The 13,172-nt window shown below is 42.7% G+C and overlaps 2 protein-coding genes across 8 annotated transcripts in view; one reads left to right on the top strand and one right to left on the bottom strand.

Moving 5' to 3' along the window:
- The window catches only part of LOC109531097 (piggyBac transposable element-derived protein 4-like), a 62,758-nt gene that overhangs the window by 16,817 nt on the left and 32,769 nt on the right, over positions 1-13,172 (top strand). The gene's annotated exons all lie outside the window — the stretch shown is intronic.
- The window catches only part of specc1 (sperm antigen with calponin homology and coiled-coil domains 1), a 51,792-nt gene that overhangs the window by 15,283 nt on the left and 23,337 nt on the right, over positions 1-13,172 (bottom strand). For all 3 annotated transcript variants that reach the window (XM_019895149.1, XM_019895148.1, XM_019895151.1), the window contains 9 exons: positions 8,017-9,494; positions 7,687-7,894; positions 7,447-7,520; positions 7,108-7,283; positions 3,656-3,813; positions 3,286-3,386; positions 2,989-3,064; positions 2,453-2,597; positions 397-490 (listed from right to left, as the gene is read on the bottom strand). In XM_019895149.1, coding sequence (XP_019750708.1) covers positions 397-490; positions 2,453-2,597; positions 2,989-3,064; positions 3,286-3,386; positions 3,656-3,813; positions 7,108-7,283; positions 7,447-7,520; positions 7,687-7,894; positions 8,017-9,494 — 2,510 coding nt within the window. The remainder of the gene's footprint in view (positions 1-396; positions 491-2,452; positions 2,598-2,988; positions 3,065-3,285; positions 3,387-3,655; positions 3,814-7,107; positions 7,284-7,446; positions 7,521-7,686; positions 7,895-8,016; positions 9,495-13,172) is intronic.

The following is a 13,172-nucleotide window of genomic DNA, read 5'->3' as shown; positions in this document are numbered from 1 at the left end:
CGTAACTGTTTTCCTTGCTCTGACATTTCCTTGAGATATGAAAGCTATTTGGATTGCACTACTACACAGATTTATACCTTAACACCTTTGAGGTGGCACAAACTTTTGAGGACATTTAAAAAATAAATAGAAAAGTGGTAGAAGGAGAAACTCATGGTACCTTAAAACAAAAAATTGACTAGTGGGAGGGGGACATAAACAAGTATCCAACCCTGTTTTTGTTTTGGAAAAACTTTTACATGTGTGGAACCAATGAATCCAATTCGTTGAGAAAACAACTTTTCAATCCATTGAGGAAGAATTGCCCACGAAATGAATGAACAGCGAGGCAGTGAAAAGTGAACGCGACTGCGCTCCCCTCGGACGTGAGAAAGATCTTTGACCTGTGATCCCTACCGGATAGCCTTGTGTTTTCTTCTGGCACCACTTCAGTAGAGCATTCCTCTTAGATCCCCCATACTCCCGTGCGAGTGCAGCCAAGGGGTCCGTACTTTCCACACCATCACGAGGGAAACACAGACCACAAGTACACAGTGAGAGAGAGACCGACAGTTTGAGAAGAGATAAGTCTATTTGAGTCAAATGAAGTGCAAATGTCTTTCTTGGATTACAGCCCTGACCGTGCAGTTAACACTCCTCCAATATAAATGGGCTGCATGTTTTGGCAACAGTTGAAAAATGAATAATGATGAAACTAAGAAACACACACAGAGTACATGAGCTGAGCGACACGAATATTGTTCCCAAGGTCATCCCGGTGGTGTTTGTGTTGTATCTGGAGCCATGGGAAGACCACGACGCCCGGTCATTGCTCTCAAAATGGTAAACATGTCACGCCACTTGGCTGTTAAATTCCCTCATTCTCGCTTTGAGGCGTCGCTTAACATTGCAAATTTTGCAGAAGGACATAGACGCACATTCATCACCGAGCAATAATATTTTCTTGCATCATCACCCAAATATCAGACAGAAAACAGGAACAAGCCACTGCTGTTTGGACGGGTCCGTCCCTCATTCTCGCTTTGAGGCGTCGCTTAACATTGCAAATTTTGCAGAAGGACATAGACGCACATTCATCACCGAGCAACAATATTTTCTTGCGTCATCACCCAAATATCAGACAGAAAACGGCAACAAGCCACTGCTGTTTGGACGGGTCCACAATAATAACACTTGAGTGACAATTACCGTATTGGCCCGAATATAAGACGACCCTGATTATAAGATGACCCCCTCTTTTTCAAGACTCCAGTTTGGAAAAAGACTTTTTGAACACCAAATTAATTTTTATACAGAAAATAATTACAGTACATCTGAAACAAATGATTCTAACAATATATTTGAGAGAAAAAGCATGTGTTTTTGCCTCATTCAAATATTAATATCTGAACATTTAAATATGTAAACTAAAGTGCACTCGCATTAGTAAATGGAAGGCTTCTGGTTTTTGAAATGTAAATGACATCATAACTTCTCCTCAGCTGCCGGTTAACCTGGCCGATCTTCGACCCACTTTTCTCCAGATTGTTGCTACGTTTCTCCATTTTCTGTTATCTCTTCTATTATTTTCTTCTCTTTTCTTTCTTATGGCTATTTTTTATTTTTCTTCTTCGTGACAGGGGTTCGCTTTGGCCTGGGGAGTCAAGTTCAGCATTCGCTTCAATGGTATCTGGCGCTATCTAGCGTCGTGAATGGCTATAATGTCTAGACCCCGAATATAAGACGACCCCCACTTTTTCAGTCTTATTTCAATGCAAAAAACACAGTCTTATATTCAGGCCAATACGGTATTGTCCAAGTGAAAAGCACCGGAGAATGTTTTAATATCGCTGCAGATGCATGGTTGGGGAACATGGGAGGCAACACTGGTCAGACGGGTTGTCAGTGTCAACAGTACGATTGCGAAAGCGAAGGTGTGTCTAGACTGAGGGTTGCCAAAGTAGAAGTGGTCACCCGGCCTGACTGTGACAACATAGGGGTTTTCAAAACTCAAACACCGCACAATGTCTATACGAAATGCCAACAGCGCTCGTCTATCTTAAATGATATCCGGTGCAGTTGTGTTTGACCAGCAGAAACACAACCGTATCTCTAATAGTTTATGAGTGGACTGTTTGAGTTGTGCTCAGCTTGGGAAAAAGGACAGCTGCCAGTGTCACTTGATTTGTTTGTGGTCCCTCTTTGCTCAAGGAACATTGAATCCATTTTGAAAAGTACACATACAATAATGATTGAGGAAGTCAACATTTACTTTTTTTTTTTTTTTTTTTGACATTGACTGCATTTTCCCTTCCAACAAAAGGCAACTCGAACTAAACGAAACGCTTCTCTGACCTGATTAAGTGAGGACACTATTATCTCAAAAATCCTGTAGAAAATCTTTGCGTATATGCAATGTGTGTTTTGCTGTGGAGATACCCGAATGAAATATTCGAGAATATTCCTGACCCACCTGAACATGTTGTTCGCCTGGTTGCAGCTAAGAGACGATGTGCGGCTTCTCAGAGAAGCAGGGCTTTTGAATATCGACTCCAGGGATGGACTCTTCCTCATCAGGATGTTCGGTTTGGCGTTTTTTCCACAGCTTGAAATTTTACCTTTGGGAATTAGAGTATTCAGACACTCATCATCATGTACAGTATTTTGGATGGAGCACATTTGACATCTTGCTAACATGCATACTGCTTGCATACTTTGCTACTTGAGCATATGAGAGAAGTAACCACATTTGCTCCCTTGGACAAAAAAGACATCAAGCTACCCTCTGAAATATTGGAAATCCTTTTTACTTGACAAAGTGCGACACAAACACATTTGACCTTTTTGTCTCGACGTGGTCTGTCTTGTGTTGCTAGGTTACTAACCTCAACCTATGATTTGTGTTCAATTGGACTTTTGTGGAATACGGCTGTCCACATAGTGTGAATAATAACAATAACGATAACAACACAACATTAAAAACCGATTAGGACCATCTGTGTTACATACTGTGAGGATGAACAAAGTCTCCATGACTGATTCTTTTTTCCAACAACTTTGACAAGGGCTTTATGTACGACTGCCTCTGGAAGAAACAAAACAGACCAGATCAAATAATGATTGAGGAAGCGACGATCATACACAGTTGTTTTCCAGTGAGCCAAAGGTCAGCATTGCAGAAGGGACAAACATATATAAATAATATTAAGTCACGTCACACTTTCCCCCTGGCCATGCACGAGCCTACCAAAGCTAGACAGCAGCCGCCGTAGGGAAGGTTTCGGAGCTAAATTGTCCTTAGCTAACCTGGATTGGCGAGACTGCAGCAGCCGGTGCGGTGCGCATCGGGATTCCACTTAGAGGGCTTCTAGATGAGCCGTGGATTTGAACTGTGAGGCCCGGTCCGTCTGAGAGACATAAGAGCAGAACCATCCACTGAAATAATTAATTCATTATTAAACAAAAAGAATACATTTACTGTATTCTTCATGAAAACAATGTGTGTTTAGTTTTATTGCTTCAATACCAAAGAGAAGCCGAAAAACTTAACTGAGGTCAATTCAGGTCACACTTTAGGTCACGCTAAAGTACCAAGTCGCTTGTTCTCCACAAAAGATGTGCCGGCTTTGCGGTATTGTATTTCCGTGTGTGTGTCCGCGTGTGTAGTGTTGCTCACTCTGTCCACCAGCATCAGGTGACTTCATGAGAGACTTGACATTAGCTCCTGGCTCCATGTTGGCATTACCGCTGGCGTCAGCGGTTGGGCTTGTGCTCACACCGTGCCACTTACGGCTACCGTCACAAGTGGACTGTCTTACATCATCGCCTTGAGACCTGACAGACACAATGAAGAACATTGTACAGTGAATAGCTCATGTTGTAAACTGTCTGCTCCATTTGCATTTTGAAGTTCCGAACTGGGTTGGAAAGTGAGAAAAAAAAAAAAAAACGGTTCCAGACAAAATATCCACGGTCATAACATTGGACTCCATAATATAGGCTGACAGAGACACATCTTTACTGGCATAATATAATTTATTTGTGAATTGTTACGAATGACAAATAACATTTTTATAGAAGCATTTATGCAGTCTTTGTGGTCTTCTTCATATATGGCTTTATTCAACAAAAAGTGCGCACATGACCATCTTTCTTTGACCTCTGCCAAAAAGTATCTTTTGTTGTTGATTTTTCTTAGCAAGAACTGAATGTATTTTTGTTGTTGTTTGCAAATTGCCCCTCCGTCAAGAACCCCCCCACCCCAAAAAAACAAACAAACAGATGTTTTAACTTGGCCATCAAGACAACAACAAATGCAGGAATCACAGTATGTATTGTATACAGAAGAGAATAAATCTGGAAAAACAAATGGGATTCCTAGTACAACCTGAGATCCTGTAACAATGTGGCCTTCAGAAGTATTTAAACACTCCATTGGTATCATTTGGCTCATAGAAGACAGACCTTTGACAGATGACATCTCTTTCAAGGTCCTAATTCACATTGCGTTACAAACCCTTTCAGTAACATGTTGCACAGTCAAACTGGTCTTGCTGATACGAACACAAATAAACCAAAAAGACCACCCAGTTTTTGCTCAAAGGCAGTAGAAATAACTTTGAGGTTTGTTTGTTTTCTGCATTTTTAATAAACTTATCAATATAATCTAATTTTTGGCAACAGGCAAACCTGGATGAGCAAGTACTGTACGCGTACTGTAGATGCGATATGGTGTTAAAAAGCGCCATCTATTGGCAAAATATGGCATTGCATTCTTTTAGACACGAGAGATGAAACGCATTGAGCGTCACTCATCAACCGAGACGAAAGTGCACGTTTGTCCCACACTTTTAAGTCCATATTGTGCACACAAGATGAATACATAAATAATACAAATAATATAAAAAATTACAAACATTATCAAGGGTATTATGAACAGGCAAAAGTAATGTGTGCAATCCTCGGTGCAACATCCCATTTGTCATGGCGATACAATATTTAATAATGTGTGGCTTTAATGGTAAAATGTTGAGATGAATACATAAATAATACAAATAATATAAAAAAAATACAAACATTGTAAAGGGTATTATGATCGGGCAAAAGTAATGCGTGCAATCCTCGGTGCAAAATCCCATTTGTCATGGCGATACAATGTTTAATAATGTGTGGCTTTGAATGTAAAATGTTTAAAGAACCACGAACAGTGTGTGATGACAGGATCTTGTCTATTTTCAGTAGATTAAAATAGGAAACACTTCATATGTGACAAGTACAACAACTCAGCTTTGAAAGGCACACTTAACTTTGTAGTCTAACAAGGTATGAACGCCAATACTGTGACGAGAAAATGACAAACGGTACATTCAAAAAAAAAAAAAAAAAAAACTAAATACAAACCATCCAAAACATGTATGCGGGTACATTTCAAAGACACGTAGAAAATGTAAACCGCAATATTTAAGCTGCGAAACAGAGCGTACCCATTTTGCACTGTTTGTTGTCTAACATGTTTCCTTTCTAAGTATTAAGTGCATCAATGTCGCCTGATCTCCACAAGGCGCTGAAATGAACATCACTAGTGTCCTTCGACTGCTGTCTTGGTATCAAATGTTGCTCCAGGGACAATTCTGTAAACAGAAAGACAGGGATCAACAAGTTTTATTTAAAAAAACTCTTGGCTTGTAATTGATTAATCTACAGTAAAACTACAGACCTTAAGAGCTCTGATGATTTTTAAATCAGATTGTAACCAAAGGTCAACCCCATGCATAAACCATTAGGTCATTAAGGAAGTCTGAAATGTCTAATGATAAAGATGCGAGACAATTCAGATAACTGAGACATTGCCTGAAATCATTATCCGGTCATGCTATGCACACCAGCTGCTGATGGAAAATCTCGGGCTAATTCCTACAAAGAACAGTAGGTGGCACAAGAGACATTCGTTTGAATAGAACGAGGACAAGCGCTGCAAAATAAAAACATTAAAAAAAAATAAAAAAAAAGCTCATCCTGCGGGTGCCTCTGGAGCCAGTGTAGTGAAGGACAGGTGTCAAACAAGCTGAAGGTGAGAAAAGCCTCGACAAAGATAAGGACTTGAGATGAGAGCAGCAGCAGCAGCAGCACAAGCCAGGAGAGGCAGGCGAAGGAGGGCTGGGAACTCACCTGGTCTTTACATAGAGAGTCTTGTCAAAAAGACATCTTTGTGAGGCATCAAAGGGTGCTGCTGGAGGTGGGGGAACGGACGCAGCGCAACAGCTAATCTTAGGGCGAGCTGGCTGATTTAGCCGTGGTCTACGACCGGCGATGTAATAGATTGATGAGGACGACACAAAAACGTCATGTTATTTAAAAAGACAACTGAACAGTCGTGCAGACATGGATGAAGGCGTGGCTTAATGGGTGTTGACGCAATGACGGGACACGCAGATCAACATGGCACCACAGCAGCTAGGCTAAGAACAGATTGCCAAAGAAATTAGTGAAAGAGGGACAGAGTGAGTGTGAAAGCCCTGGTTTCATCCCAGTTACATTATGTTAGGCAAATACAAGCCAATGAGTACTTCCGTATATGAACACACACACACACACACTGCTGCCTAGCACCAGAACAAAGACACTACAACAACATCTTAAATGGATTCATTCCAAATTAAATGATAATTGCAGTATTGTTTGCGTGCTACGTCAGTGCACAAATGCGTAGAAGATGTGGCACCGTAGCTGCATTCTCATTCTCTCGTGCTTGTGGATAGCCGCAGTGTCTTTGCCTGGCAGTGGGGCAATGTCACGAAAGAAAGAAGCCAAAAAGTAGGGACAGATAAAACCCAGGAACTAAATTCTGAAACGTTTTAATCACGTCGAATCGGAACATTTGAGCTAAATTAGGTTTACGCTAAAACCTGCTTGATGGGGCATAGTCATGCAATACGGTAATAGAAGACAGGATGTTTGCAAGCATTTGTTCCATTAGGAGTAGAGGATTGGGAATGCATTTATACTTGTATTTATCTTTGGGAAAAAAATGAGATTAAATGGGAATTTGGCACTGGTCTGCCTGGAAACAAAAGGACCGCATCCCATTGCTGTTAACCTAACGAGGACTGTGAGAGGTGACTATTGTACCTGACACCTTGTAGGGCTTCCAGGTCTAAAGAAAGCTTGGCACTGCGATCCTGCTCCTCCTGCAGCTGCCTTCGGAGTGTACGCAGCTCCTGTTGAGCCTCCACCTTGATGTCATTGGCAACCACCACTGCTGTCTGGAGATCAGCCTGGAACTGATGCCACTCATCTTTTTCTTCCTTGAAGAAAATTCAAAACATGTGTCTGCTTTCAAAAGATTTTATATGAAGTCCTTTGTAGAAAGAGGCAAAAAGCAGCAGAGAAGATGCTGCGTTAGGGTAGCAGATAAAACGGATGATGACAGACCAGTGAGAGTCAGAACACATCCCCGAACACTCTTACCTTCATCTGCCTGCTGACAATTTTCAGTTGACGTTCCGCTTCAAATTTCTGCTCCTCTAACTTTTTAACAAGATCTGCAAACACAAATGAAATGTCTTTGACGGCAACTTCTCAACGTCTGCGAGACTCAACAGGAAGCGGGCTAGTTAGCATCACGAAAATAGCGTATCATCTCTTACTCAATAAGTGATAACAGATGGGGAGTCGAAGAGCTAAATTAACAACGCGAGTGAAACGTACTCTCCAAGTCGAGGACTGTTTGATTAGTGTGGAGGTTGATTGCCCGCTGTTGCTCCACCTGGTCCTCCAGTTCAAAGATGGTCTCCTTCATGTCCTTCACTTGTTTCTCAGCCACGATACCCGCCTCCTCCAAGGCACTCAACCGCTTGGTGAGCTCCTCCTCCCTCATCTCCGCTCTCTCCTGGACCTGCTGACCTTTGGCCTCCACCTGTGCGTGCATTTCCGAGTTAAGGATCTGAACGGAGATGGGTACTGCATATACATACTTTAGATTTACAGTGATCCTTCAATTCTTCTTGATTAAAAAAACAAAACAAAACACCCACATACCTTGGACATGCTAGCTTGTACGTGCTCAGTCTCATCGTGGGCCCGCAGCAGGTCCTGCCTGAGCTGTGTCAGCTCCAGCTCCAGTCGGTCTCTCTCAGCGTGGGCCGTCTTGAGTAGGCGCTGTAGCTCGGTACTGTCACTGGTGCTCTGCATGGCCTTCAGCTCACCCACCTTTTGCCTCTCAATGTCCACCTGCGCCTTCAGCCTACTATTTTCTACTCGGAGACAGTCGGCCGCCGCTCTCTGCTCTTCCGCGGACTGCGCGGCTTCGCCTCTGGCTTCCAGCTCGCGGTTCAGTTGGCCGTGTAGCCTGTCCATCTCTTCTCGCAGGCCGTGCACCTGGCCCTGCGCCTCCTGGTGTTCCTCCTCCAGAGCTCGCAGGCTGCTCGTTAACTGCTGCTGGATGTTCACCAGTTTCTCCCGTTCAAAGCGGGAGCTCTCAACCAGCTCGGCGTACCTTTGCTCGAGTTCAACAAGTCGAGGACCTTGGCTCCTGAACTCGTCCTCACTCTGGGCCTGCTCCTGAAGACGGCTAGCCAGCGCCTCATTCTTCTGGGAGAGCAGCTCTAAACGTTCTCTCTGCTGCTGGAGTGAGGTCTGCAGGAGGCTCTTCTCCTCAGCCAGACGCTCATTCTCCGTCGTCAGCTCTTGCACCACTTGCTGCTGGTCAGCGAGCTCCTGCAGAGTGGCCTGCAGCTCTTCCGCAGTGCTGTGGTGGTTTTCCTCCATCTTGTGTATCTGTTCCGTTAGGCTCTGGACAGACATATGATGCCCACCAGCGATGGCTTCACTACTGACATTGCTGCTACCGGATTCGGAACGCGGGATTTTCTCAAACTCCGACGAGTCAGGTGAAGGCGAGTCTTTGACGGAGCTGGAGTAGATGGATGTTTTAATGAGACTGGCACTTGGGCTGGAATCTGACGGTAGGCCATTGTGAGGTTTAGGAGGGCTGCCGGATAATGGTAACGTCTCAAAAGAGAGAAGCCTTCTCTTTAGCACTTGGTTCTCCTCTCGGAGGTTTGCTAGCTCTCTCTGAAACTTTGCATTCTTTTCCTTGAGCTCCTGAACCAGGACAAGAGCCTCTGCGAGCTTTCCCTCTTGTTCCGCAGACAGATCTTGAGGCGATAGCGAGACAGGCGACGGCAATGGGGAAGAAGTGGAAGCTTTATTTTTGCCGCGTTGCAGCTCGACGCGGAGATTGCTGATCTCCAAATCTTTAGCCTTGACTTCAGCCAGCAGCTCTTTAACCTGACATTCCAGGAGGCCCCTTTCTTGGGCTTCTGCTTCTCCACGACACTTTGTTGAGCTACGCGTTTGCTTTGCCAGGGTGGAGAGGCTTGAAGTGCTGGCACTGGAAACAATCCTCTTACTGGACGAGCTCCTCAACTGGTCCCGCAGGGAAATGCGGTCCCTTGTTATTGAAGATGGGATTTCTCTTGGGGCTGGGATACCAGACTTCTTAGTTGCTTGACAACCTGTGACACACACCGAAATGATTCAGGTCAGGTAACAAATAATGCAAAGCGCGCAGCGAATTTGGAGCTCTCCGGCCCATTTACTCTATTATGCAGTAAACACTAACCAAATGAGGATTGGGAGGGGAGGGGGAGGTATGTGCCAGGAGACAGTAGACATAAAGTAAATCATACAGTACTGACGTGTGTGTGTGTGTGTGTGTGTGTGTGTGTGTGTGTGTGTGTGTGTATAATATACATACACACATACTGCATATTGCCAAATAAAAGCCGCTACATTCAGATCTTAACAAAATAGTAACTCAAGCTTATATGGATTAAACATAATTGGGAACAATAAAATGAATCGGCAAAGAGAGGCATTACAACCAGTTGTTTAGATTACGTAAATGAAACTAATTGAACAGAAAGTGGGTCACATTTTGGCACTCCTATCTGTCCGTGCGCTTTGTTACGTCTTCCTGTGTGCCCTATTCAGACATTGTTTACCGTTTTGACAATGCAAGCATCTGCCCGGCATTGTCTCACGCTTGCTCTCTTGCGTTCATGCATCATTACAGCAGAGCGTGACTGTGACATTTCAAAAGGCACTAATGTGGGTCACAAGCACACGCCTATTCCAGACTCGATCTGAATCGCGACAAGTATTTTCTTGTACGTTTTTAGGCTCATCAACAAACAGTGACGCAGACGGGGGTGACTTGACTCAGTGATTTGTCCCCCCGGGAATTAATTCATGCATTAAAACTCTCTCTCTCTCTCTCTCTCTCTCTCTCTCTCTCTCTCTCTCTCTCTCTCTCTCTCTCTCTCTCTCATATGCATCAGTCAAACCCACATCGCGTAGCAAAGAGACGCAGAGGAAAGGACGGGCAGTCTAAATTCTGAAACATCAAACATACATTAACTACCTATAGATTTCAATGTCTAGTTTTGAGAGAACATACTTCAAAATTGTGTGTTTTAAAGGAGTTTGCCATTAATTGGGCGCGGTGTCGAGATTATATTTTAGTGAATAAACTGTGACAGAAGCTGCCTAAAACCTTTTTTACATTCCCGGTTCGTGCTGCTGACTTTGAAAGAATGAAAGGTTCTTTCATGAAAGCTTTAGAGACATTACCTTGTGAGGATTTAAAGCTGACGTGGGAAATAACTACAACATGTGGCAGAAGAGGAAAATTAAGCACACGTCACCTTGCTGCCAGCAGATTATTTTGTTTCAATTCACTTCAGTTCTTGGCGACTTCCATTGTTCTAACATGGAGTCACATTTCAGCGGGCTGCATCGAAGACGACTTGAATCCACGAGCGGAGGAATGAGGGCAACGTGCAACACTTTTTCACTGGCCGTATACAAATAGACACCCAGATTTGAATACACACCATGCAAATGTTCCAAATGCGTATTTGCAATGCACTGACACCTAATCATGCTCAAACAATGGACAACATAAGAAAATCAGTTGGAGTTTATGGCCACTTGCCATTTTGTCATTCGACACAGACAAAGAGGTTCTTGTGTGAAAAAGAAAGTGCGGAGAGTCTGACGTGCAGTTTAGACTGAGTTCTCCTTATGTGTGTGCCTGAAAGTGAGGGACAAGACTGTGGGACAGCCTTGTATTCCTCCCTCATATTTGTATCGCTCACTTCTTTGACCATCATGTCGCCACAGTTTGAGGTGCACCCTTTGCAGTCAATCAGACTCATGCTTGGCGCTGACCAGGCAGCAGAATGCTGCACCTAATTATCAAGTATAGTTCGCACAATTGTAAAAACTGACCGACCTAAGAAAAGAATACTTGGGTCTAACTTTATTTTTTTGCTGTTTTTGCTTTTTATTAAATTGAAAATGATGCTTTGAACCAAATTGCGAATAGAATTTGAGACAAAATAATACAAATTCCAGCATTTTTTTTTTTTGCTTAGATTTTTTTGTTTAGTCCAATGAAACATTAGTAACAGCAAAGAAGACATTAGTGTGACAATTGAATTAAGTAAATGAAGTGTATTGTCTTAATTCAAAGTCCTTCATTTTTGATCAAACACATTACAGTAATGTATTGTGTGGGCTTTATTCTTCCTAATGAAGATAAGCTTTCCAATCAAATTGGAAGCTCTGAAGCTGGACTAAGTCCAACAACATCCAGTTAACTGCAGCCTGCTGGCCAGCCTAGACGCGGAGGGCAAAGTGCTCAAAATCTTTCATTTCCAGATCAGGAGGGTCATGGATGAAAAGCCACCATGAATGAATGACTGCACGCGGTTAAGTGTCAGCCAATTGGCACCTGAAGTGCCTTCATTATAACCATCACAAACGAACTCATATGGAAGAATGCATCTGCATTGTCTGTCCTCTTTTGTTGCAAAAATGATGGTGGTCTTTCCTTTTGTCGGAGTGACAAGACCATGAAATGGGTCAACAGGCACCTATCAGTCAGAAACTGAAACCCACGGGCATTTCTATCCTCTGACTGGAATCAAGGGATTCTAATGGGGCTCGGGAACGAGGCTGCATGACACACTGACTGAGGACAGATTAGTCAGGATGGTTAAAAGCATTGCTATGGCCCAATGGGCAGCGAAAGGGAAAACAAAATCTACTCAACAGCAATTATAATTTCTTGACAAACGCATCTATTAATAAAATGTGCAGCATTTAATAAATATTGATTAAAATTTAGCAGGCCGCTTCTATGACAAAAAAAGCAGTAAACACTTACACTAGGAAGATAGCACATAGCATTTAATAAATATTGATTAAAATTTAGCAGGCCGTTTCTATTATAAAAAAAGCAGTCAAAAAAAAAATCCCTTCTAAGGACCCGTTACACTAGGAAGATAGCACATTCTGATAGCATGAGAGAGTAATTGGGTCTCCCACTGAGGGAACAAACATTCTGCTAGATATGAAAAAGCCCGATAATATTTTGACCTTTGTCCTCTCGTCAATTCGAAACCGCGCTTGTTTTTGCAGCACAAAAGGAAGTATAACAGGAAAACTGGAACAGCTGACCCGTGTCGCTTGGTTCGTCACTTTGAACAAGTTAGTGTCACTGGAGGACATGCTGGAAGATCCGTGATGTGATGTGACCAATGGTCACGTGAATATCTTTATCACAATCCATGTCTCACTCATGACTTTATAGACTAGCTTTTGAGAATCGGAGTCGATTAACAACAGTATTTAGGAGTTTGGTATTTTATGCATAAAGTTGTCACAAAAAATGGTGCTGAAGACGGGCGGTGATTGTAGCTCATGTACACTGAAAAGAGTATAAAAAAACTTTCAGTGTATAACTACAATAGCACTGTTTTTGGGAAAGTCTTTTATCCTGGCCAGTGCTTTCCAAAAGCATAATTTTGCATTTGCTTATGGACAAAAGGTCAAAATTCATGTAAAAATAATAAGGAAAAAAAAGAGAGGCTGGTTTGTTTAAGGTACCAACTAAACTTAATGGAAAGTACAAATGAGACAACTTCCTCAGTGCGAGGGCAATCGCAGTTTGGTCAAAGTTGCTTCCTCTTGAACGTGAGCCTCCCCCTTCAACTTATTGGAAATGATCCAAAAACTTGTCCATTGGAAACATTCTCTCTTTTGTGCCAGTGTGTCAAAACAAATCCAATTCTTCACTAAAAGTAAAACAAAAAAATGCAAGGGTTATCATTACAGTGTCATCTCAT

Source organism: Hippocampus comes, unplaced genomic scaffold (genome assembly GCF_001891065.2).
Source record: "Hippocampus comes isolate QL1 unplaced genomic scaffold, H_comes_QL1_v1.1 scaffold177, whole genome shotgun sequence".
Lineage (NCBI taxonomy): Eukaryota > Metazoa > Chordata > Actinopteri > Syngnathiformes > Syngnathidae > Hippocampus > Hippocampus comes.
Note: the sequence above shows the minus strand (reverse complement) of the source record. Positions and strands in the feature narration are given on the sequence as shown.